Source organism: Homalodisca vitripennis, chromosome 2, assembly GCF_021130785.1.
Source record: "Homalodisca vitripennis isolate AUS2020 chromosome 2, UT_GWSS_2.1, whole genome shotgun sequence".
Taxonomy (NCBI): domain Eukaryota; kingdom Metazoa; phylum Arthropoda; class Insecta; order Hemiptera; family Cicadellidae; genus Homalodisca; species Homalodisca vitripennis.
In genome coordinates, this window is record NC_060208.1 from 69,450,042 (window position 1) to 69,477,326 (window position 27,285).

Genomic DNA, 27,285 nt, shown 5'->3' on the forward strand with positions numbered 1-27,285 from the left:
TAAATTTACGATTTGACTGCGTAACTACAGTTACAAACACACTAGCGTTTACTGGCACTCATGTGTTTGCGGAATTTAATTTTAAAAAGTTGCTAAAATTTCACTAGTTACACTGTAAATAAATAAGTGAGCAATCACTGTCAACAGCTATTACGTACACGCCAAGGAATCCACCATAATCTGAGAACCAAACACGGTTGAATCAGTTTAGTAAAGAATGAAACAAGGCCTTTAATTGTACACAAACAGAACTCATTTGTACCCACAGAGTGCAATGAAGCAACAACAGAAAAATGCACACAAACAGTTGGCACATCTCCTATAAATAAATATCAGACGATATTACATAAGCTGCAACCGGCAGAAGAAAGTTGTCACATAAATCTCGCCTTTTAACACAACGCCTATACAAGATGGATGTGCATGGACAGTTGATGAGCCTCACCTACAGTCTTGTACAATATCCATAAGCAATCATTGCATTTAGTCTTGGCGCTTGCACATTCCCTCGGCAAGCTTCTCAAATCTCGGTGATACTTTTTTGAACTTAGGCCAACCTCTTACGGAATATGCTGTATCTTTCTTGGAAATATGTATGGTTCTAATGGCGTCATCTATTTTTGAGGAGGTGTGATAATGTGTCTGATACAATTTTTGTATCATTTGTTATAGAAATATAAGTTACTCCTCGAATATAAAAAAATTTCTTAATTAAAAAGTTAAATCCCGACTTGGAAAGGACCTTAAATACTGTAATACCTTTATTTCAAGGGTTTTTTTGTAACTTAAAACCTTTTCTTTACTTAAAAGTGTTTCGTCAAGATGTTAGAACTAGAACATTTGCGTGAATTGCCACCAATGAAATCAAATAATTTACGATAGCTCTTAAACACATGTAGTTATAGCAATATATTTCAAGGTGCGGTTCCATAATTTCAAAAAAAATAGGAGACAAGAAAATTTATCATTCCCTAACTCTTATGGTTTCGGGATTTCAAATCCATGCAACGGTATGTACTATTGACGTGAAGATTCCTTGAAGAACAAGAGGATTACCAAAACGAGCAACCGGGTCAAACCTGTTTACACATCTATCACATGTTACTTCATCGCCCAGAGAAGACTAACTCAGGCGCCCGAGACATCTGTCTGTCTGTCTGTCTCCCGGTTGAGCCGTTATGTCAAGCAAGCCTTATGTAGATGAACCTGCCCTGTGACCCCCGCACCTTTTGTATCTTCCTTTTAAATCATTGCCGACCTCGCCAAATGTGAGTTTAAGTGGTGTCCCAGCGTTCAGCGTATATCGTCCTTCTCGATTCCAGGAACATGCGGTTTTGTAAATTTATGCTAATCAGAGAAAATCGGTCCCCATTAATTTTTGTGGCCGTGTCGCATCGGATACGTCCCTTTTAGATGTCATGAAAGCGTACCTTATGTCCAGAGTATGTAGCTTTGGACAGAGTTACTATTCTAACTGTTTGGTACTAAAAAGACTAGAGCAATTTATCAATCTCGATCTGCAAAGCTCGATTCTTAGCAGGCAATACTCAAGGTTGAAGGAATTTGTAGTGTAAACTGTCAAAGTTCAAATTATATGGCTTTTTCTTAGCATAAATAACTATGTATACAAATTACTTTCTTTATGATATTACATTAATCTAAAAAACTAAAAAAAATCACATAAACACAAATCTGTTGTCACGTATTATGTCACGTAGGACGGCCCTACCCTGGTTACTTATACAGATACAGTTCCATTGGCTTTGGAAAAATTTCAATAAATATTTCAGGACAGGGAAGGAAAGCCTAAGCGATAAATAGTAAAAAAGAGTAAATATGAAAAATTTGAAAGCCATGTCTAATGCTGCGGTTCTACTTTGAAATAAATTATGAGGTGAAAAGAGCTTAAATTCGAGGGAGATAGTTATATGTACACAGTTCGTTGCAGTTTCTTTGTATAAAGAATAGAGGAGATAAGAAGCATGCAAAACTAGTTACTGCTTCAGTCCTTGAATGCTCTCAGCAACATTCCGTTGATGTTGAAAATGCTTCCTATCGCAAGTTTCGTAATACAATGGTATAAACTTTTCAATGTGACCATAAGTCGGTGTAACTGGATTAAAAAAAAATTATGATTGCCTGTAAAGTCGGTTTTACGGGCGAAGATTTTACGTGATAACGTCTTTTTCTCGGTAGAATATTTATTGATATGAATATTATTAAATTGTACAATAGGAACAAGGAATTGAATGAAAATAAGAATTGCACAAATTTTAACTATAGAAATATATTTTGTTTACTAAAACATTGTACATAATTTGAAATTAATTAAAATTTGTTATTGTAAATGGTAAAGTTGAATAAAACATTTACTAAAATTGGAATTTGAAATTCTTGCTAAACACAGTTAAATTCTAATTCCGCGCGTGGTGATTGGTCGGTTTAGTTCGTTTGTTTTGGTCGCACTGTTATGACAGGTTAGAGGTTATAATTTGTTATTTTAAATGTTTGACTAGCAATACGCGCTGTTTCTTCTCAATCGACTGAATTACGATTGATTGCAGAGTGATTTAAACTAATAATTTACTTAACACTATCAACATTTGTCAATAGTATGACATAACCTATAAACTCAGTTTCTCAACTTTTGTGTCAATCTAACAATTAATCAATCAATCATAGTTTACGATAATGAAATATCAGTGTACAATTATTTACCTTTATTGTTGTACATTTGTCAATAGTATGACATAACCTATAAACTCAGTTTCTCAACTTTTGTGTCAATCTAACAATTAATCAATCAATCATAGTTTACGATAATGAAATATCAGTGTACAATTATTTACCTTTATTGTTGTAGTTGTTGTAAATGGCGAATCTAAGCACTCCACATTTTCACGAATAAACATAGTTATCTGCTTTATCCCGTACGGCGGACCCACAGTTATCTGCTTTATCCCGTGCGGATCCCGTGCGGCGGACCCACTGGACGGGCATCGTAACGTTACCGGGCGTTACACTTTTTCATGAGTGACTCCGAGCCGCAACCTAATTTAAGACGTTGTCACGTCAAAATGTAAACTTTTATTATTTGATCGTTGTTATAAAACGTACACTTTTTTTATTTGTGTGTACCTAACACATAAACGTTTTACTTCAATGATATTTACAACGAATATTTACAATGATAGTCTTTGCGATGCCATGTTATCTGATATGTTTTATAAATTGTTATAAATGCATATATAAAATGTGAGATTCATTAGCCTCACATGTTAATAAATCCCAATTTTGACAAATAATTGCAAACTCTGGATAATATTTAATACTTATGTGCGTGATTTTATAATAAATAACAATCACCAAACAAATATCTGACACATTTTACCCATAAGCTATAAAATTAGTCAATTCTCCGTATTATAAGGCTTACAATTTGAGTGACCAAGGTTTCCAAATGCACAGACCTCTGGACAAAAGATAACCAAATCGACTGTATATTGGCGGATGAAAACGTGAAGGAAATTGATTCCATGTCCGCCAAACGTGGAACATGTGTTACTCCGTAACGAAGTAAATGAGAATACAGTAGGAGAAAGACGAGCGCGTGAGCAACACTGAAGGGAAGGACATCAATGGTATACGTGTTGAATATGAACAGGCATGTTCGGTTGTAAACGCGCGCAACGGTCCCGCGACCGTTCACGGTAGTCCAGAGGTCATTGATGGGTTAGCATAGAAGTAGATGCCGATAACAAGTATAGCGCAGTTCCGGATGCTGAACAATGGGGCTTCAGTTCGTGGAATAGTTCTGATTAGAAACGGTGGTACTTGTGCTAGTTTGTTCAACTTTAGACCTATATCACTGGCACCTAATTTTTGGAAAGGATTACAAATGGATTACATTATTTTTCTTGTAAAGTAGTTCCTAGCACGTTACTTTACTTTTGTAGGTTGTACTTTTCTAACTTAACGCTGATGTAAAATGAGTTACTTTCATACTTCATGATAGAAATATTTTCTGTTTCTTAGAATTTTTATTATCTACAATTAGTATTGCCAACTTTTTAGATAAAATGTAGGTAAATTGTTTGAACTAATATAAAGAAAGTGTATGGTTCATTTTGTCAATTAATTTACTTGAAAGCTATTGCAATCAGAGTAGCCACATCTTGTTCATTTTCCAACAGCTATCTCCGGGTCTAGATAGAGAAAAGCTGCATTAATTGGCCAGTAACACGGCGTCGTGTGTGGAACCATTAGAGCAATAGGAGTACCTGCGACCTGCGACCGCTGGCATAAATCACGGCCTACATTGAGGTTCAGTGACCTCCGACCTGGGACGAAATAAACGATAAATCTGCCGGAGAATCCTGCTTCCTCCCGCACCTGTTATTGTGCGGTTGTACTAGTCAGTAAAGCTTGTGTGCTATGTCAGAATACACTTCGCACCCGTGTTCAAATGCAAAATCAATTAAATTATTTCATTTCATACCAAAGATACGTAATAAAATTACAACTACGTGTATACCTACAATAAATTATGGCACCAAAATAATTTCGAGATACAATATTATTTACGAATTATTTATAATTAGCATTTCAATTAACATTTCAACTTTGACTTGGAACTTGACTTATGTATACAGAAACAAGGGGTGTTTTAAACTGTGTTTAATATAGAGGGCTAACCAATACGCTGGATATGCTTTGTTATGTTTTAATGAGTGAAACTAAGTAAAAGATACTTAGGATGGATATTTATGCAATTTTTCCAACTTTGCCGGTGACAAAAACATCTGTCATGACCATTAGGATCCAGTTTTAGACCATTTTAGGAATACAGTACCACTAGCTAGTGAATAACGTCGTATGTAACAAAGAGTATGAAATACAAACATATTTCTAAGATTTTGTGAAATAAAAGTTATTGTTATCAAATGATTTATAATTCATGAACTAGTTGTAAAACTCCTAAAATATTAAGACAGTAAACGGTTTTAATCTTCTACATTTATACTTTTACAAACATTGTCAAATGTAAGATTATACGAGATATTTTGACATAACTTATTTCAACTTACAAAATAACCTTCTGCCACTGTGCCAAAATATATAATTTTATTTTGTGTTTTCTTCAAATTTAATTAATAAACAGAAAACAGTATTTTAGAACTAGTATAGTATATTCAAATTCTTCAGTAGTATTCATTCCTCTTCTTATAAAGTTATTACAGTAATTTTATTATTGTGGATAATTTTGTTTGTTTAAAATCTCCACGCTTTTAATAAGATATTTCATTGCTGGTGAAGTACGGCTATTATACTATTCGAGTATCCTAACATGACGAGCTTGTTTTGAGTTTTATTTTGGCATTATTTTCAGCTAGACATATTTTCAAGTATATGCTACATAAATAATTTACTTAGGGGGAGGGGTGTTATGGTGTGTGACCAATGTTTAGTCCTGCTCAGGCGCGAACTATTGCGACACTTGCCCCACACGTCGCCCGACTCTGCGCCTCCGTCCCGCCTCTCCCACCAATAACCCCGGACTTACTCTTCACCGAATCCATCCTCTAATTAACCCCGGGTACGAATTAATCTCCGCTCACAGGTTTAATTTGTGGCTCGACTTTAATTAATTTGCGCCCTAGTCTATCGACCACACAAATCGGTCCAATCCTGTAATCTGTATCGCTATTGTAATTATTAATTATCGCTGAATCCACCTACCGGATCTCCGCCGAAGAGCTGTCTTAACGGTCCGGAGCTCTCGTCCTTGTCTGCCTGTTGCCATAAAAAATAACTGATAATACAGGTGATACCTGTGTTGTTCACACACAAAACAAAATTATAAAAGAACTAAAAATAAATTTTCAAATTATCATATTGAAGATAAAATCAATTCCTTGACACTTTCTTTATAAAATGACCCTTATTTAATGAGCCATTGGATGCAGTTTTATATGGATGTACTTCTGGCATAACGAACTAAACAAGTGTTTTAACTGTAAAGTACTTAAAAAACATTAAATGAAAATAGTTTTTTTACTGAAAGTATATAGAATAACCTAGCTTCTACGATATTTGCATGCACTGTTTAGAAATAATTTATTCCTATTTTATACTGACAATAATTTGTACGGTATTCGACCGCACTACCATACCTGACCTATAATAACAAATTTAGAACTAAACCAAATGTATAAATTAATCTACCTTCAGTTACATATTTCAAGGTAGTATGCCACTATAAATGGTTCCGAGGAGGCTAACAATAATCAGGAATAATGACGCAGCCTTTGAAGGAACGATCCTCGAAAATCATAAACCCACGGAACACGGTCGACTCATGAATGGCGGGGAACCAGTTCGGCCCAACCCAGTCACTCCTAAGCAGGATGTTGATGTAAATATATATTTCAGGTAATGCCTGACAGTTCCCAAAGCGCGCGTGATATTTCTCCAGTAGCTTCCAGTGATATTTCTCCAGAGGCTTCCAGTAGCGCGCGGCGGGCGACGGTTCTCGCAGTAGTCCCGCAATTAGACTCGGGCTTAGGGTATCACCGGGTTATGGATGGGCCGGGAAACCTCAGAACAGACGGCATGGAGATTTGCCAACCAGCTGACAAATACCTAGCCACGATTACAATTTCAAATATAGTTATTTGTCTTGCTAACTTGCGGATTTAACACGTAGCCAGGACAATCATGACTTAGCCGCTTGTTTGTGTGGCACCCTCTTCGTTACTCTAGCCAACTTAGATAGTTAGTTCAATTCCAAACGTACAATTGCGAGAATAATTCACCGTAGCAATTGCACAGATGGTGGACAATTCATTAATCTAGTCCCATAGGTAATGAATGGAAGCTTGAACCAGCGCTTCTATCGTTCCTTCCCCCCCATCGTCTTTAAATATCCCCCTATTTCTGTGCTTGTTGACGGCTATGTAAAAAATAATAAACACTACAATTCTATACAGTATAAAATTGTTAGAAGCTTACAATTAGAACATTTAGTTGAGATTTAGTTCTCATTAACCCAAAAACCAGAAACTTCACAAAGAAATGATAAAGGAGAGATCCTAGCATTCCAAACTGAATTGTTTCATATTCAACTTTATAATGTTTAAAACCATTTTTTTTATGAATTTCGCAAATTTTTTGTGTTGTTCTGTAATTGTTCGTTATTCCGAACAAGTTTATTATAACAGACTCTGAACGAATAGAGATCAGTGATCAAATATAGGAGAAAATGTATTTTATAAGTAAAAACGATACGAAATGTAATAAACTCTACCCTATTCTTTAGCTAAATTTAATCAAATAATTGATCAATAAGTGTTTTATTTAAGATGTTTAATAAATACAGAATTCGAGTACAGGTCTCCTTCCCCTATTTAATTTAACACGTTTAGAGATTCAGCATTAACAGTTTAAATGTTTCAGACCGGTAACCCTGTCATTTGGTTTAAATTTATTCGTCTCTGTATAACTCCTCAGTTTGTAGGAGTAAAAACTGTATTTTAGAATATCACACAGCTGCTTAGGCACATGACTGACTAATGCTGACATTGCTTTGTTGTTTTCCATAGTGTTTTTATAAAAAAAGGTCCTCTAAAAATGAATAATGTTATATGATAAAGTTGGTTTATAGATACGTTGATCTATTTGTGTTAGGCTATATTTCGTAGTGATATGAGTTTTGATTTTGTAGTTTTTTATAGTTTACTTTTTTGAATATGAGTGTGAATGTCGTACGTATATTAATATATCGCATACAATAATCATTCATAAAATATTATGCACTAACATGTTTAATTAATTAATTAAGTTAATGTATGAGTATATGTGTCCTTCCATTTTACATAACTTTGATACATCATATCTTAAGGTTAAGCAATTAGTTGTTCATGCAATAAGGGCAGCAGTTATGGTATTTTTTGTACAACTAAGAATATATTCATGCAGAGATCAGTTTAAAAAGTGAGTTGCTGTAATTAAGGTGAAAAATCATCTGGGAATGTTTTACATCTGACGAGTTATATTATAAATACTATTATAACTGCAGTGTTTCACAACATACCTTATTTTATATTAAATTAAATGTAGCCAAACATTGGTTTTATCACATTTTTATCAGACATTTTTCGCGCAAATTAAGTTTAAAAAATGAATTAAATGTCTCATTCAACAGAAATTGTTAGTTTGCTGCAATATTTGTGCATATGAGATAGATGATTCTTTGAATACCATACAGTTATTAACGCATTAATGGAATACATAAATAAAGCTGAAAATAGAAACTGGAAAAATGTTGAAAAATAACATGTGATTTATTGATTTTTATAAATTTTTCATCAGTTTAATTTTAAAAATTACAATTTCTAAATTTTTAATAAATTGTGTTAACACATATAAGTATTTACTGCAAGTACTATGGCGTAGTTGATTGTATCGTCAAGCTCAGCCTGGATTAGGAAACACAACCCTTGTAAATGTACTCACGAGACTTCATAAACTCCAAGGGGTAACTTCCGCATAAACATCGGGGGGAATTAATTCACAACGTTTACCCCACAAAACAGGTCCGCAATAAATAACACCTTGGCGGAAATAAAGGGTGAGACCCTCGGCACCCGGAAGGAGTTGACCGCAAAGAAATAAAACTTTATAGACCTTGAAAATAACAGAAGCTGGCTTAGGGGAATTATAGAGATGTCGGCCGGATTTGCATAAGGGCCTGGTTATAATTCGCCTCAGTGCAGGTCCGAGAGGTCGTCATTGGGACTGATACGTCTGCCTCCGTGACTCGACATTAGCGTTCTTAACGGCCGCGCGACTCGCGAGCGGAAAATCAGAAAGTGAAATGAAAATTGGGTTATTGCTCACCGTGTGTGGTCGCCCCTCACCTAATAACTTGTTTTAAACTCAGTTCACACCGTATGTGTCGAATATTAACATCATTCCTCCTCAATGTCCGTTAATAAGCTGGCGACCGGGCACATTAACCGAGTTAATTCCAGCTCTCTTCCCGCAGTCCCGCGCCTCGTGCTATCTCCGCCATCTTGATTTATTTTACGTTTGTCGTCAAAGAAGATCACTGTAATTTGTATGGCATTGACTAGCGGAACGCATGACAAATTTGATGCAAGCCGTTTTGATCTTTAACAATTACCAAGAATCCTCTTCTTCGCATTAGATTTAAATTTTTTCGTTCTGCTTAATATTGTCCATTAATGTATATATGGTTAGATAACAGAAAATAATTAGTTTCCTTTTTTCAAACGAGATCGACTTAATATAAGAACAAAGTACACATATTTGTATTAGATTTCACAAAATAGATGTTTATTTGTACTTAACTTATTTTATAAAGTCTAAAGACACAGCTGGAGAGCAAATATAAATCTAGCTAGTTGATTTATTCAGCTTTTTTTTATCGGCTAGTTTTCAGTAAAAATACTCATTCATCTCATGCGTTTAAAACAGTAACGTTCCAAATAAAGGTTAGTTTTAGTTATAGTGATAGATATACATGCTCTAGAAGTAACTAAGTTGCTTATAAAACTTTATGCGAAGTCCTGCTTGTAAAAATTACTGTTCTTTTATTATATTTTATATACAGTTTTTCATTTAAAAAAGCAATTATAATATGTGGTTCGGATATTGGTTGTAGCTTGTTTGAAAAAAGGTCTACAGATGTTTACCTACTTATAGATATGTATGAAACGTGTATTATTAAACAAAACCAAGCAATCGTTACAACATTAGGAATATCCTATATCGAATGCTTTAAAATTTAATTTTTGTCAACTTTGATATATTCTGGAACATTGCAAATTAAAGTAACTATAGGATATTCATGTTAACTATTTGTTAAATCGCCAAAACGTGTAATCGTTATAGTTGTATGTACTGTAACCGAAGAGCCAAGGCATCAGTATGTGTAGCAGGCGCAGAACCGGTCACCGCGGCCAATTAGGTCGCTATTTGCTTAACATATCATTTAAACACATGTTCTTGTCAGACCTTAACGCCAACCATTAATTATCCCGATATCGGAGAGCTCAGGATATTCTCGGGATTGAACCAATTAATTAGGGACAAACGGTTACCGAGTTACGATCAGCAAAACAACGACGGACGGCCGGCGCGGCTCAGTGCAATAAACATTGTAACGCGCGAGCGCGTCGGGCAACTCTTAAATAATGTATTTCAGCCGCCAAGAGCCGTTCGGTATTACTGTTGTTTCAAAAAATCCAAAATTTTTATGTGGCTATTGAATTATTGTCATTATTTTCTCGTTACTTCGTCATACTTCAAGGATTTCAAATTTTAAACTCAAAATTTATACAATCTTATTTAAAAATTGAGTAATAAATTTGTATCTAATGTTTCTTTAGTTACGACAAAATACTAAGGAAACCTCTCACTGCTTTTGATTAAGGTACTATTCGGACCTATGCGCGGCTTTCGAAGAGACTCTTTCAGAGTGGAACCTTCTCTTACAGAGATCTATGACAAATACAATCACCATGCCACTATATTAGTCGTGCTATTTAGGAAGAATGGGAGGCTTTCAGTTTTAACAACACAGGTTAACCTACACTAGGAGAGTTCCGCCCATTCCAAAAATCACCCTTCATAGTAAACTGAAACTCGATCAGGTTATTCATTTACCATATGATCTAAACAGTTTAATGTTAGTGATGTACGATATCTTGAACATTACCTGGGTTGCCCAGATGTAAGTAACACGTCGGTTGCTTCTGTAACCAGTGGACGTTATAAACCAGCGCAACGTGAACCCTCTTTGATCTGCAATATATGACTTTCTTTATAAAACATCATAGAAAGATCAAGTTTGATCATTTCATACCCACTGACAAACCATTATCATGTAATTCTATAAATGCTGAACTAGTTGTAAAAAATACTGCGACATAAAACGTGCAATCAGAGAAGCAAACAGTGGAAGACGACTAAAAACGGTTGATTACTTTCTAAGTAATAATACCACGGATGATAGTGAGATGCCTTTGTTCGACATCATATATAGTGCACGAGTGGTATGTGGCATTACAGGCGGGAACATGACGGACGACAGTGTTAACCTTAAATACCCGCGAACACTTTCACACCACACATACGAGTGATGAATGCCGACCACATAAATATCGCTGTGCAGTCAATAATGGGGTTATTAGTCGAGGCGACACCGAGCTATGTGTACGTGCGGTTGCGCAACGTATAAATACGTGCAATTGACCGTCGACACGGGTCAACTGGAAAGATTATTCCAGTCTTATAATGGCCGTCTGTCATACCATTACCCCCGTACTGCGTGGCGCTTCTAACTAGACTCAGGGGTAACGAGAACAGATTTCTCCATTTTGGTCACCCCTTATTTTCCAAAAAATGCAAAGTAGTAATTTCTTGTTTCTTTATGGCTGTTAATTAAATATTATTGTTATTTTTCGATAAGGATGGAATTTAGGGGATTGGTGTTATAGAAAATTGTGGTTTGTGGATTTTCCTAATGGTAGTAACAATCTGATCTTCCTTAATAATTAAATTTTTATTAAAGTTATAATGTAATATTGCAACTGATGAAAATGCAAATAATGAAAAATTAATGAAAGAATGAAAAATGTATTTATTAAAGAGGCGGAGTTAGGGTTGTTAAGCCCTCTTTACCACTCAACCTCAAAAATGATGGTAATCTGAAGGAAAGTTATCTGAATCACTGATTACAATAACTAGAAAATTTTAGAATTCAAATTTAGTATGTAATTTAATAACACTTGACTTTTTTAAGACATTAAACTTCGGTGGGACCCTCGAGTTGCTTAATTTAAAATTACGTTTTCTTAGGTTATTCCTAATTTTGTTGGAATAGCACATATAATATAATTTATTACCACGTCAATACCACTTGTGTCATTTATGTGGTAGGCCTATTGAATCTTCTGAAACTACTAACAGGTTCTAGACAGGTATTTTTATTTAATTAAGAACACGTTTAAGGCATTTAAAGGTTTTACTCGGATCTGCACTAAGCCGGGCGATCTCGCGACTAACGACTTCTGAGCGATGTCTCGCTGTCACCCGGGGCCCGACTAATGTCGCGTCCGAGGCCTCATTAATTTGACAAATAGCTTCTTCACTCAGAGTCAGCCGGGCCGAGGGTCTGGCCGTTATAAGGGCCCGTTCATTGAGTCACCTAGTCTATAACCAAAATTGTCAATGCGGTTTGGATGTGATGTGGGGCAGTCCTTGAGTGTAACTAATGACTACCGGCCCATGTCGTTAATCTCGCGGAAGTCAAACCACTTGCAAAACTCGAACGAGGCATAAATCAAACATCTATTGGTTCATGGGTGAGCCAGTTACTGAAGAAATCACGCACAATTTATTATTTCTTTAGAACTCTTAATTTTACAGACATGTTCAACTATTTGTTGTAAGTACGAAGCAATGAAGCTATTTATATTTAAAATTAGTATAGAATGACACTTATATAATGTTAAATTTTACAACAGAATTTGTTTCGGTCTCATTGATTATTTAAGATAATTTAGTAGGGTATATTTTTACAAATAAGGCTCGGAAGAGAAAGGATTGTCGGGGTACTCGTGTTTTGCCTAGTAGATACTCAGGTTTCGCGACCCGCGCTGGCGACAATAAGAGGTGAGACGCAGGGGCAAGGCAGCCAGGGCAGGGGTCGTGTCTCGTCTCAGATTCTCCCAGAGTCTCCGGGTGACAAATGATGTCACGCGGATCCGGCACGATTAATCACCGCGATATTTGCTATCACTCACGTCGGATACCGGCCTTTTCATCGGGAGAGAAAAAACCTCGCAAGATGTGTCCTGGCCCAACCGTCTGCGCGGGGCTTTGTGCGGCGGCGATTGTGTGGAAAAATCGTACCAGCCGGATGGAAAAATATTCATAGTCAGGTCCGCACGATTATTAACTAGGTGTAATGAGCATTTATGAAGTCGGTCGTGTTCCCCTCGGATCGTCGCTGTTGTTCACAACAGGTAGCTTGGGGTTGTCGTGGAAAACGGGTTGCGCTATGTAGATGTCTGTAGTTGCTACAAAGACTGGCACTGTATTCAAGTTTAATGTTGAAGCCGAAAACATCACATACTCATCTTCCGCAAGAACTCTCAAATTTAGTATCCTCCGAGCACTGATTTCAGAAATATTTCTTCCATCTCTCTTATAAAAGGTTACCAGATTTTAGGAATAAGAATGAGAAAATTTGTATTGCTCAATGGGCTTTGAAACTTATAACAAAACTATAATCTAGGGGTACAAGTTTGGTTAAAAAAATTATATTTTAAGGGAAAAGACGAAGATTTTATTAAAAATATTGTAATGAATGACTGTATTTTATATAACCTATTCAGGAAGGGCATTAAAATATTTAATACCAAAATATGATACCTACTTACGGAAAAAAATTGCTGTCTTGTACTGACACCACTAAATTGCACTTTTGTCCTTTATTATAGCTATAAATAAGAATAGGGAAGTTATGTAGAATGTCAAAGTGCAAATCAAAAATATACACTGGTTCTTAAATGCTCCAACTAAAATCAAGAATACTATCTCAAATGTTGTATGACTTTAATTTTGATATTTTTCAATTTTTTCATTATGTAGTTGAACTTCCAAAAAATAGATATCGTTTATTTACATAGTACATAGTACTTATTTTAAAAGGGAACATTGAGATCGTTGTAGTTAATTAGTCTCCACAGAATAATTTATGGTATGCATTTCATTAATTAACAAAACAAAAAGTTTCTTTATACATTGAAATTGATGCAATTGTGAAGTACGTTTCTAAGATAAATCTTACAGGTTAAAATATTATTATTAGTTACAATTGAAAACTAAATTTCAAAAGCTATCCAGATAGAGTTACATTTCTTTTGAGAAAGATGTAAAAACATGTTAAAAGATGTAGACCATGTAAAGCTTATAAATCTCTATGAACTCACATGGAGTCTAAAAACAACAAATTCAAGAACACATGGGAATCGTAAATTTTATGTAAGACATAAGAAACATACGATTTACACAAACTACACCAAAACTACTATGATAATTCCAGGAAATCGGCTAGACAAACGCATTTCTGATAAAGAAGTGAGATAAACTTTGACCCGACTGGAGTTCAGTTGAGGGTTAGATCTGGCCACGCTTTCACCTCACAGAATGATAGCGGTCAAAACACAAATGTCGCCGATATGTCTTGTGCCGCTTGTCCGCAGACAAACGACAACAGGAATACCTCCGGCGGAGGGGAATTTGTGAATTTGACAAATTCCACAAGTGTAAGCAATTCGTTTGGGAAATGTGTTCATTTGGAATCGCAAACAGCTTAGATAGGATCTGACGTTGACAGAGCGAGGACTTGCAGGAATCCGTCATCCCAGCAGGATGCATAGGAGGGAGACAGGACGATCCTTAACACCTGGCACAGGATTATCCTTTCTTGCGTCGCTCCAGTCGAAGTCGCCTTAAGAAAGACGTATCATCGCACTATTGGCCTTGCTACTGCCCTTTTGTAAAGGCAGAAGAGAAATTACCACGTGATGTTGATAAATTTACTACTTTAACCAACAAATGGAAATACTGTAGTTGCATCAAAGCCGGTTTACTTAAGCTTTTCCGAGAGACGTAAACCATTATCCTCAAATATAAAATTTATCTGTGGCTATTAATTTTTAATCTCTTCGAACAATAACTACGTGGTGTAACCGAACTATTACCTTGTATTAGTAAAACCATACATCAAACATATTGATATGTCTGTCCACACAATATCTCTAAAACGAACTGACCTATATAGACCTGAAATTTTATACTAAGCTTCATTTCTATATGACTGAGCTCGATGATTGAGCATGTTACTCCATTAGTTTTACATGAGCGTTAGGAAATATTTTCTCATTGGTATTATGGGTAACGAGACCAATTAACCATGATGGGAACAAAAAAATAGTAGGATAAATAAAGTTGTAAACAAACTAAGTAAAATCGTACAAAATTGTAACATGTGATATTTTGTATGCAGGAAAGTCTCCGTGAAAAATCATTTCTGACTACCCTTGCGTAGTTGTCCTTCCTACCTCACTGGAACCTTTATTATTCAAAGACTGTTATAAAACCTAACTTGATGAACAAAAACGTGATTGTATCTTGTGCAAAAATACCTTGAGTAAGATTTCAACGTTAGACTTAAAATTTTGTATGAAACATAATTACTACATAGACCCCATGGAGTTTTACTGAGAGTCATTGCAGCACAATACTCATTAGGCTGGTACTATTTCTTTTTTGGTTGCCGTGGGAGGTGTAACAATTTTCTGTATGATTTTCTATCTACGGCCTAGAGAGGCCAGTTCAAGAATGAAACAAACTATGAACATGAAATGTTCAATTCAATATCTGTAAGGTATGTTATGCGACCCTTGGTGTGGCGTATCCCAAATGTTATTAGCAGAACTATACATCAAACATATTTATTATTATATGGCGGCAACGTATCAACCTTCACCTAAACGGCGTTTGTCGGTCATCGGTCAACAATCATCTTATTAGTGTTTGACGGATTACAATGATCCTCGTCAAGACCGAGTCTAAGACCTACGCCAAAAGTTTTCTAATCGAATAAAATACTCTTGACAAAATGAGTTTTCAATAATTTTTTAAATGTTATTTAAAACTGCGTTATCTTCCATTTAGGCAGATGTCTTCAAAGCAATTTGACACCCATATTCTGAAGGGTACAGATAACCAGAAATTCTTGTGTCCAGTACCAAACAACAGGACTTTTTTTAGAAGATGCATGAATTGTGGTTTAATTTTTTGTTGTTAAAATTCATGTAACTTGTAAAAGCCTAGGCTACACGGACACACTGCAAAAGCTCAACATGACATATCGGGTCAATCTATCCAGACTTGACGGGCAGAGCGAAGGACTGGTTCGGTCACACACCCGCGCCGCGTCGCGCCGTACTTGTCCCGCGCAACGGAGCACCGGCCAGGCGTGGTAGAAACAAATGGTGCTAATAAAAATAAATCGCCGAAAGAAAAGTTCGAGCTAGATAGTTATTAATCGGGCAAAGTGGGGCTATAAATAAGGCGACCACACATGTACAGCCTCGGTGCGACACCGTAACATCTGGTCCGACTGGTGTTAGCTGCATGGAGTACCCAGAGATCTTTCTGACGTTTTTACACGGCTCCACGTCCAGCTTACATGCCGTCTCTGGTTTGTGGCCGAACAAGGACATCTTCTCTAGTTTATAATTGGACGAGTATGAGTTATTGTACATTATTCCTAGGCGTTACTACCTTCAAGTAAAAAGCCCACTTGATCCAAATATCTCACTGCATGCAGTTTATAGTAATTTACAGTTGGTTACATGAATGGATAGTTTAGCTATCTTGTTTGCATTATTAGGATGTACATGCATATATTTCCAAAAGTGGAAAAAGAAAAAGTGTTTCTTTGCCGACTTAAAAGTACGACACAATCCAAATAAGATAAATATGCTATAAAATCCAATGTTGTACTTGTTGCGCATTTATCTTAATCTACACTTGGACTTCATTCAGAGTTTCAGCCTTTCCACACTGAGATTACACCATATACCTTGAACAAAAAATAAAAGGGCACACTCCTATGACAAAATATTCCGGCCAGCACACTCAAACCGTCACCAGCTGAAGTATCGCACTTCACACCCGAACTGATTTTTTTTGTCAGCCGGACAAAGAGAATTCCGCATACGGCAGCCACTCGAAACTATAAAAAGTCCACTCCAAGCACAATAGCAGTTGTGATTAATGGCGAGTATGTTTAACCCGGGGGTCGTCTGAAGAGAAACACTATACAAACATGTTATACGGTCGAGTGGCTGCGAAAAGCTCACCCCTGGAGTGGTGGCGTGGAAGGGACGGGAGGGGAGGGGGGTGTTGTGGCGTGTATCTTGACACCTCAACGGTTATCTTAGTGATATCTTGGAGGATTATAATTGTCCCTCAAGTCCGAACTCCTTTTGGTTGCCAAGGAATCATTGCTTTGACGTAGTATTCAATAGATTCTTGAAACTTGCTCATGTGTGCTTAACAATTTCACTATGGATGAAGCATCAGCAGTAATAATATGATCAAATAACATGTAACTTAATCTGCAAACTTCCGTTCTATTACTTTGCTACAGATCCATAATATATACATAAGAGCTTTTATTATTTTATTTAAGTGGTGCAAACTTCTTTATTATGATCAATAAGAGTTTGAATGGCTTATACAGTCTTGGATAGCAAAAAATGTCTCCAACTCAATGTATAGCGGATGTTTTGATTATAAACATTTGCTCAGATTATATTTACTGAGATTACATGCTGAAAATCACAGTCACAGTATTAATTAAGAATAGCACGTTGAAATTTATCCAGATGAAAACGCCACAATCAAAACTGACAATCTCAGATCTTTTAAAAATCCTGTCTTTCAGTAACCAAACTTGACCGATAATGTCCGATGGGTTTATTACTATAGTGAATTACAATAAGTAAACTAAATGCAGTGGAAGTAAATGTGCAGGTGTTTATGAAATCAGATCCAATACGTTAGCAACATCATTGTAGTAGCTTCTCCAATTTGTAATTTGGATTGTGCGTTCATATGTAAGAGTTAAAACTTGGACTGTCAGTAACATCACATGTACAGTATGTTCCAGATGAACCAACAGAGTAAAATATGTAGTGAACCAGCAGCCGAATTGTACTACTATGAGTTTATATTTAAGATTATATCTTAGAGTTTATCAGTAATCTTATATGATTAAAATATGTTGCAGATGAACCAGCAGTGCAAAGTTTGCAATGAACCGGCAGCCGGGTTCCACTTCGGGGCGTTTACCTGCGAGGGTTGTAAGGTGAGTTAATTAAAATATTTCATCTTAAAACAAGTATTTTGTTAAGTTAAAATAAGGATCTTTAGTAGTAAAACGGACATCAATTCATACAAGACAAAACATATAGAATAAGTATTGATAGAGAAGGAAAAGTTGCTAAATCAGTACGATAATACCTGTACATATTGTAGCTAAATTAACAAGTATTAAATTAAATTTAATCTTTAGTTAAATTATAATCTAATGAATTTCGTCAAATGCCATTTATTGACGGCTTTTTGATACATATATAAATCACCGTCAGACAACTAGACAAAGATACTGAAAGTCACCACTGTCAGACTCTGTATATGGTCAGATGACGCAGAATTAACATTTATTTACGTGTTTTATTGTCGGTTTTTAGTGTGTCAAGTTAGGAAAGTACATGACTGCATTAGGCAGCGGGGTCATCCAGGAAGATGTCCGTCGTCTGAATAATCATATAATCACGATTCTGGGAGAGAAGGTCGAACAAATTGTAATGAGTCTATTAGAAGACAATCTCAGCGCGACCCAAGAGCAAAGACCAAGGACAACACCAGAAGACAAAGTCCTTACGTTAAGGTCCTTATCAGGATAACTACTATAAAAAGTTGTACACGTATTTTGCATAAGCAACAGCTTCGAAAGTCAACATTTTAAATGGATTCTGTTTTTATTAATGCCATTAACATTGTATCTTCCTTATATAAATTCCTATATATTGAGTTTTTTACTTTATACAAAACTTTAACCATCATTTTATATATATATATATATATATATATATATATATATATATATATATATATATAGGGTTTTATAGAGTATCGTGAATGTCCTTCAATTTTCATTTGTGTTAACTATTAACGTTCAACTGTAGTAAAAACGAACACGTATGTATGTAAAATTCTGTTATGGATACGTACATTCATCCATTTCATTCACCTAAACATTACAGCTGAGGTTGTTGACGAGAAATCGACAAGTAGAACTCAAGCTAGAGTCTTCGTTAACGCTCTGACAACTGACCAATTTTCGATGAGAATAGTTTTTTACTAGTGATTACAGAGGTGCAATTATTCAAGGGAAGCTCAGGACCAGATAACTCATTTTAGTCACTACAGTTTTGTGAAAGGTCTTTAAAAAAGAATGAACTGAAAGGATATAAATGGTCTGGGAAACCTTGAAATGACGGATGGATGTACGAGAAATTATGAATGAACATTGACAAGATATATTATTAGATTATACAGTGCAAATCTCAAATGCATGAACGTATTTATATTCTCTCGCAATACCTGGATGTGGGGAATAATTATATCCTGTTACAAGTGAAAATATAGTTTACGATGTTTTTGGAAAGCCTTTAAAGATGAGAATTGGAACCATTAGTGATTACTATTTGGATCCACACAATGTCAATTCACATATATGTCTAAAAATGTTCAAATTTTCTCTTCATGAATGGTGTGATTATTCAATTATATACTTCATTATTGATTATTATCAAATTCGAATGCCTGTTACGAATGAGAAATACTTGCTGTGAGTACCCCATTCCGTTAACTTCGTTAATAAATGATAATAAAAATTACTCTAAATTGAGTAATTGGGTAACCACCCTATTTATTAACAGTTACGTTGAAATTTTATACTAATAATTATATTCATTTTCGAATTTGATTCTTCATACATGTGTTGTGTCAAATATATAAGTCCAACTAATTATTTATTCTTTTAATTATTTTATGCCGTTTGAAGTTTTAATATTTTTAGAAGGTTGTCCTATATTTTATATTATACTATTGGATAACAAATAAACATACACTTTACTTTTATACGAGTGCTGTAAAAAGGCTTTGTCTAAAAATTCAAGCAAAACAGATTAGGGATTATTTACAATCCGACACCTTTCTAAAACAACATGTCGACTCTGTGTCTGTCTACAATAAATATTGATTGGAAGTTCATATACTTGAAACTTGGTGTATAGGTTTATCTTGGTTTAATAAATAGGTTTTTTGGGGAGATAGGGACAAGAAATGTTTTTTTAGTAAATTCATAGCCTTCTTTTCTTTAGTTTACTTCTCACAACCCTATACTAATTTTTAGACTAAAAATTAATCGCCGCTTTGCAGAATTTCCTAATTAAATGCGTTAATGTGCTCATTTAATTGATATCTTAAAGTTACATGCTCTTTTACTTTTACTATAATTTGTTCTCTTTTATATTTTAAACCATTAGGACTGCTAAATTTTGTATACACTCTATATATACTATGCAATTCCTCTTGAGCCACGAATTCAAAATAAAGAATGGAGAAGTAAAGAGAGACTAACTAGAACTATAGATTTTTAATGTACTGTACAAAATTAATATAATATAGCGATATCAAGAAGTTCTCACCACTATATTTAATCCTGAATTGTGGTGTGCTAGGTTAATTTCATGTACTGTATTTATTACTGATACGTTTCTTTGAATTAATCATAAAACCACCTTAAGAAATAATTCTATTCCAAATGCACTTAGATTGATATTTTGAAACATAGCATAGAGAATTAATTTCAAGGTTCTGCCCCGAGCCTCGCCGACTTGCCGGTCACATTATGCATGCCAAAACCAACACTTGGACTCGCCTCTTGCCCTTTCCCCGGGAGTATAGGATGATGGCACTGTGAAACCGCTGGCATTTCTCGTTGGCACCGGAGAGAAGAAGAGAAGAGAGCTGGAGCGGGCATTGTATTTAAATACTGTCGCGGCCTGACGAACCCTGGCGAGCGTGTTCACACGGCGCGGACTCCAACGCTCCAAAGGCCATGCGTCGATGTCGACCTGATGCGCCTAATGGGCGAAGACAATCGATTATTATACCTACTTGGGATGAACGATAGTACAGCACCGCGCATTACGGCCAGTCCGTTATCCTGCACTATAATTTCACGTTTTGCCTAAAACACGAATAATTTCCCCACAACGGCGCGGCGCGGCGCAGGTCGGAGGTCGTCCACAAACGGGTGATATTACAGGCATTACGGTGCGATGTCGCGGTGTCCGGCCGCGGCCGCGGTCGGCACGACTTTCTCAGATTATCGAGATATGTGACAGAATCGATTTTTATTTTCCAAATTCTAGCATGCCTCTGATAAGAGACATTTACCCTCTTAGCTTGTTTCAGAAAAATATCGATGTTTTCTCGATCCTTTGAATCTGATAAAATTAACTAAGATTTGATACACCACTAAGTTTCAACAGTGGTCACTATCAGGACCCTATACGTTGGAAACAGACGGAGAACACTAGTTAATTTTAGAATAGATATAAAATAAGATAAGACGATGATGATTTTTACCATACAATTAAATACAGTAAATGATATAGCGAAAGCATTCCGTCTATTCTCAGCTAATATATAAATAGGGTGCTATAAATATAAAGTAGGAAGGAGTACGCTACATCATTTGTCGCGTAAAAAGCTTCGCTTAGGCTCAATGTAAAATTTCAACTCTATAACTCATTGCATTATTCAAAGATAGAATGGCGTCTATTACATGGAAAAAAACTTTGTACACACTCTAAAAACGTAAGGGAAATTGTGTCAGTCTTCTCAGTGATAGGCTTCTACGACGGTCAGCCAAATTACATGATTGGACATGTACCAGCATAGAACTCATTCTTTTGTACGTAGAAATTAACTTTCGCGGAAAATTTAAATCCTACAGATGAATGGGTCTCTCTTTCATTTAATTAAACAGAAATTAGGTAACAAATAAATATAATGATAAAGACAGATTTTGTTTTGTATTATAATTAATTATCTCTCTTATTTTCAATGTATGGATTTATTTCCTTAAAAATATACGGTTTTTTATTATTAGGTATTAATGAAGATTTTTGAAGCATTAAAGTGATTTCAATTTAATATTACTAATAAATTACTACGAATTTTCCAGTATTAATTTTATTTTTGCGAGTCCTTTCAAATAAATGCGATTTTGATTTGATTTTCAATTTTTCTCAAGATATCTTGCCACAAGATATCTTTAAATTCATATTTTTGTTTATTAAATTGCGTTTCAAATCAGTGTTTAAATAATACAAGGCTACACTAGTTCAAAATAAATCAAATAAGTTATGTGTGTCGGGATAGTTAGGCTTCATGTTTCAATATGGCACATGTTAAAATCTCTAATGAGGTATTTTAATTCTTTACAAATGTATTTGTTCTGCTACTTCGCAAAAATGATTACCCATGAGACCAATGTAAAAATATTCACTAACGCTCAGCCAAATCCCATGGAGTCACATGCACCCTCACCGAACTCCGTGTTATTCATAAAGAAATAAAGCTTCATGTACAATATCTTTAGGTGAGGTAGTTTTCTAGATAACCTGCGGACAGAAAGAAATTAAATTTTTCCATCTCTTCGGGTGGTAGCCTTCGCTAATGTTCAGCCAATGAAGGTAATAATATAGCATATTATTTGGACAAAAACATAATAACTTTTGCTAAAACTACATATCAAAATAATGTTTTGCTGTAAAATGTAAGTAAAATGTTTTAAATTCAGTTGAATATTGTAGTAAATAACCTTATCTGACTTTCAAAGTATATGATAAATGTTACAACAGAAATGCTTAAAATTCTAAAAACATGTATTATAGTGCTTGTAAGGACGTTACATTGCTAGGCAATCTGTATACATAACGGTTCAGTAATAAAACAAGTGTACGCGTATAAAACTGCTATTTCCATAAAGACTGATGATTGGAAAATTAAAATTAACGGTATGCAGTATAAACAAAGATGTAGACAAGATGGTGAAGACATTGACAATCATGGCCTTGGTATAAATCTCCTTGTAAACGGTAATGCGCGCTGCTCAACGTTCTAAAATGGCGCGCTGAAATAATAGCGGTGAATTCGTCGAATCACTTGGCTAATCTGTGATGAGATAACCCCAAGGTCAAGATCGTAGTTAAGCACAAAATCAGTTAGCGGAAGGTCGGCATTCAACCGTTAGATGTTCAAGTTAGTTGATTTCCCATCTCGATTTTTTTATATCTGCACTGAATTTTGTTTTTAAACAAACTAGTTCCGAGATCATCACTTAGGACCTGAAGTTAAGTAAACCTCTCATTCCACGTAGTCCTAAAAGTACCTTTGCTCTTGTTTCTGTGTGATAGAATATTCAGTAACTTGTACAATATTGCTTAACAGTCCAGTGATTTATAAATTCGTTGAAAAATGTCAGGATTTCATGTATAGACTTATTTTTAGTTGTTGTAATACATTTAAAGCCAATTAACTTAACCAATACCTATTATTTTATGAAACTATTATTCATTTCCTAAGTACAAAAGTGGCCGGATAGAATAGAACTGAATTATTACAAGTAGAATATAGTTAAGTACATTATTTATTTAAATGGTAGAACTCATACTCCATTAGAAAGCATACAAGCTTTGATTTATACATTCCCTAACTTTGGCAATTCCTAGTCGAAATTGGCAGATGTGCAAGATCGAGTGTTTGAACTGAGACAAGTACAATGCAGAATCAAGTGAATTAAATTTATGTTTAGTAAAAAAAGTGTGGATTATTACAAAACACAGGTTGAAACTAAGGAAGTAAAAATACACGCAAGTCATGATAACCTGTTGTCGAAAACGAGCCTACAACTGTTTCGGTTCTTTAAAATACTGTTAAATGAATTTACTGTCAAGATACTATTATAATACATATATGTGTTAATACCTTCACTGCGGCTTTAGTGAATGGCCTTGACTTAACTTAACGATCCAGTAAGCACGAGAGTGTCTGCCGCTGTCGTAGTATCCTCAAAGAACGCTTTTGTAGGATAAAATCTCATTGCGTTTCTAAAAAATAACGTAGGAAACTTTAAATATCACAGAATATTCTGACATTTTTTAATCTGTCTTACGAGTTTCTGGAACAATAAAATCCAGAAGATAAAAAAGATAGTTTCAGGGGCACTCAGCACGTGGCGGTTGAAGCGACTCAGCGCGCCGGGCGGACTAGGGACGTGACGCAACCCACGCCGGAAGCGCTGTCACGGCAGAGCAGTTCCTGCGTCGCGCTCCAGTTCCGGCGGATAATAACATTGTCAAACATCGCGGCCCGGCGGTAATGCGAGTGGAGACCGTGGCGCGCGTTACGTAATACGGCCCTCGCCCCTGACCTTTCTTTCTTCATTGTTGTTAAAAATTCACTCTAATGCACGGTGTTTTTGTAGCAATTAGCCTTGCTGTAATTCGACGCCACAAGTGTTTCTGGTGCTTTGGCGTAATGGAGTACAAGATGTTATGTGCTCCATCAAAAGCCTCTTGCCACTCTCATATGTAGATGTATGTTTGTTTATTTTTTATGTGTAAAAACTCCAAAAACGGTTTTATATTTACTTAGTCATTGCAGATTAAACTATAAGCACTCCATGTGGCGAATGCTAAATTGCATGATGTAACCACACAGTCTGGTTATTTTGACATAGAGATATCCCTTCCATAAGAAATAAAACGATGGAGCCGTAAGAAAAATGTCAATAAGAACCAAATTTTAAAATTGTGTTAATGGTGTAACCACACAGCCTGTATTTTTTGACATAGAGAAATCCCATCCTTAGGAAATAAAACGATGGAGCCATAGGACAATTTTCAATAAGAACCAAATTTTAAAATTGGTTAAATATTTAAATTTGATGTCTCGAAAGCACAAAGCTAATACGACGCCATAATATTCTCCTATGGTGGCACCTATTTAGAGATGTTTCCTTACACAAACACAACTTAAGGAAGCACTTTTAACATCTTGGTCTTCAATTCATACGCTAAAGGACGCCAACACAAGAAGAATTTAAAATCCAACGATTTATGTTACAATACTAATCCTTCCTGGGCTATTAAAACACAAAAACATCCACCATAGACGACCACCCATAAGAGTTAAAGAAAGGGTAATACACACCTTCAGTAATGAAGAAAAAGTCTTTTTTGAAAACCAAATTCATGCAAGGCAAAGCTCATTCATGCCAGAGGCACTTGTACCGCCGAGGCGCGCGCTCGAGACTTGCTCAACAGAAGAGGGACAGGTGTGGTGGTGAATGTTCTCGTTTAATTACTGCCGAAGGTCGCGGGTTCGAGCCCGTGGGAAGATCGCGCCGGTCATCTTGCACCACTATTAGCGCTCTACGGTGAATGGAAAGTGACTATTAGCACCGTTCGTCGCGTGAAATTCAATACAGTGACAGTACACTCGTAGTACAGAGCCTGCTGCCTTCTTGGGAGGTCACTCGTTCCCAATTCACTGTAGCTCTCTTTCCGATACTTTATCTCTTTGAGAGACGGTGAATTGTCCAACTCATCAATTCACCACAGGAATCAGTTCGGCCATAATAATAATAACTAAGGAAACATTTTAATCAATACTGGATGATATCTAATTATAATGAGAAATATACAACAGCGTTACTAGCCCCTGGGCTGACTCCTTTTCGCTTGTTTCCCAGCTTTAAATCTAAGACAGTGAGTGAGTGATGTTTCAGGCATTTACCACAGAACAATTACGACTATAGATTCTTGGTCAATATTTGGTTTGATGAATAATATAACTGCTTAGCCTTTGAGAATACCGCTTGAATAAAAACTGAAATAAATTATTTATGGATAATAGAGAAAGCAATGGAAAATTATGTCCTCGAAAGGATATTAAGTTTTTTTCCTTTATTTATAAATTTATTCTACAATATTCACTCAAGAATACTGAACTACTTTTGAAATTAAAACCTTAAATTAAAAAATGACTAGAGGAATATCTACAATACCGGTACACAAAAAACTGTATGCGCAAAGCTTATATATTTTACACATATAATTATGTAACTCTATTTTAAATCAGCCAAGCTCTATTATCCAAAGCTTCTCTAAGACGGAATAAATATCAATATCTCCCAGTTATGATTTATCCTCGGAAATGGAGTGATCGAAAGTCGAGTCCTTACGTTTTTACCGCTCAAATTGTGCCGCCAACCCGTATGCACGTATCACACGCCGCGCGATATAGACGAGCTTGTCCTCGTTAACGCGGTAACATCGTTAATGAAGGACATCAAACGACGGGGGCACAGCGGTATTCCGCGCATGCCCGGTGCGCACTCTTCATCGCTACGCGCACGCCATCTGAATAATAATTCCACATAACCACGGTAAAGCATAGCGCAAGCGCAACGCGCCTGAAGAGGCAGCGCATTATTGTACGCATAGGCGCGGCGGACGATGAAAAGAGACGGCACACAATGGCAATGTTAATAATATTTCTGTGGAGTGGGTTCCTTTTATAACCACTCTAAATTTTCATTTGCAAACCAAACGTGAACGTCCTCTTTCGAGTTCTCAGTTAATAGAATAAATTAGAATTGGCCTACGCATAAAGTTCCATTTAAATTAGGTAAAGTCTGTGTGAGAAGTGTTCAAGGAAATCATGAATGTATTTAAATTCGATAAAAATATTAACCAAGTCGATTTGGAAAATATAGTAAAAATAATTCAAATATAATTTAGGTACGCACAAAACTTATTCAGAAACGCTGCATTGATAATTGCGTGTTAATTCAGCAGTGCCACACCTTAAAAAGATTACAACATCAGTTTATAGAGTTGTATAAATAAATATCACCACGTTAGTTGTAATTAAATACTAATTTATACACAATATTCAAATCTCCCCTCTGAAGCGTTGTATAAAATCATGCAATGTGTTATTAATTCTCTTGGGTTCAGAATACACATCTGGGTTTTGAGCACTGAATTATTTTTATTTTGTATATTTTTTTATTTTATTTATGATAGTAGGCGTAGATATCTTGGTTGATTGTTTCCGAGAATTTCGATCCTATCCGAGAATTATATTTCTTACAAAAACAACAAAACAATTTTATAAATTGTTTTACAACGCTGCCTATTAGTTAAACTACATTTATATGAATTACTTACTATTGAATGTGTTTTGCAAGTACAACCACTTTAATGCTTAGAGACAAAACATCGAGATATTTTATAATGTAATATCAGTTTTTAGATGAAACCCGTTTTATTTTGGTTCCAATTATTATGAAATAAATAACACAATATGCATTTTTTCATCAACGCATCATGGAGAAAATTTTCTTCAGAATTTGTACATTATTGTAATTTATTAGAACGAATCCATTTACTATAGATTGAAATCATGCGAACCAGTGAAATCACTATGGCAATTTAAAGTTTAAGAGAAATTATATTAAATGAAAAT

The 27,285-nt window shown here is 35.5% G+C and overlaps 1 protein-coding gene across 3 annotated transcripts in view; it reads left to right on the top strand.

The window, feature by feature from the left end:
* LOC124354119 (protein embryonic gonad-like) overlaps nucleotides 1–27,285 on the top strand; it is a 53,926-nt gene that overhangs the window by 11,133 nt on the left and 15,508 nt on the right. For all 3 annotated transcript variants that reach the window (XM_046804340.1, XM_046804341.1, XM_046804342.1), the window contains one exon: nucleotides 17,897–17,974. In XM_046804340.1, coding sequence (XP_046660296.1) covers nucleotides 17,897–17,974 — 78 coding nt within the window. The remainder of the gene's footprint in view (nucleotides 1–17,896; nucleotides 17,975–27,285) is intronic.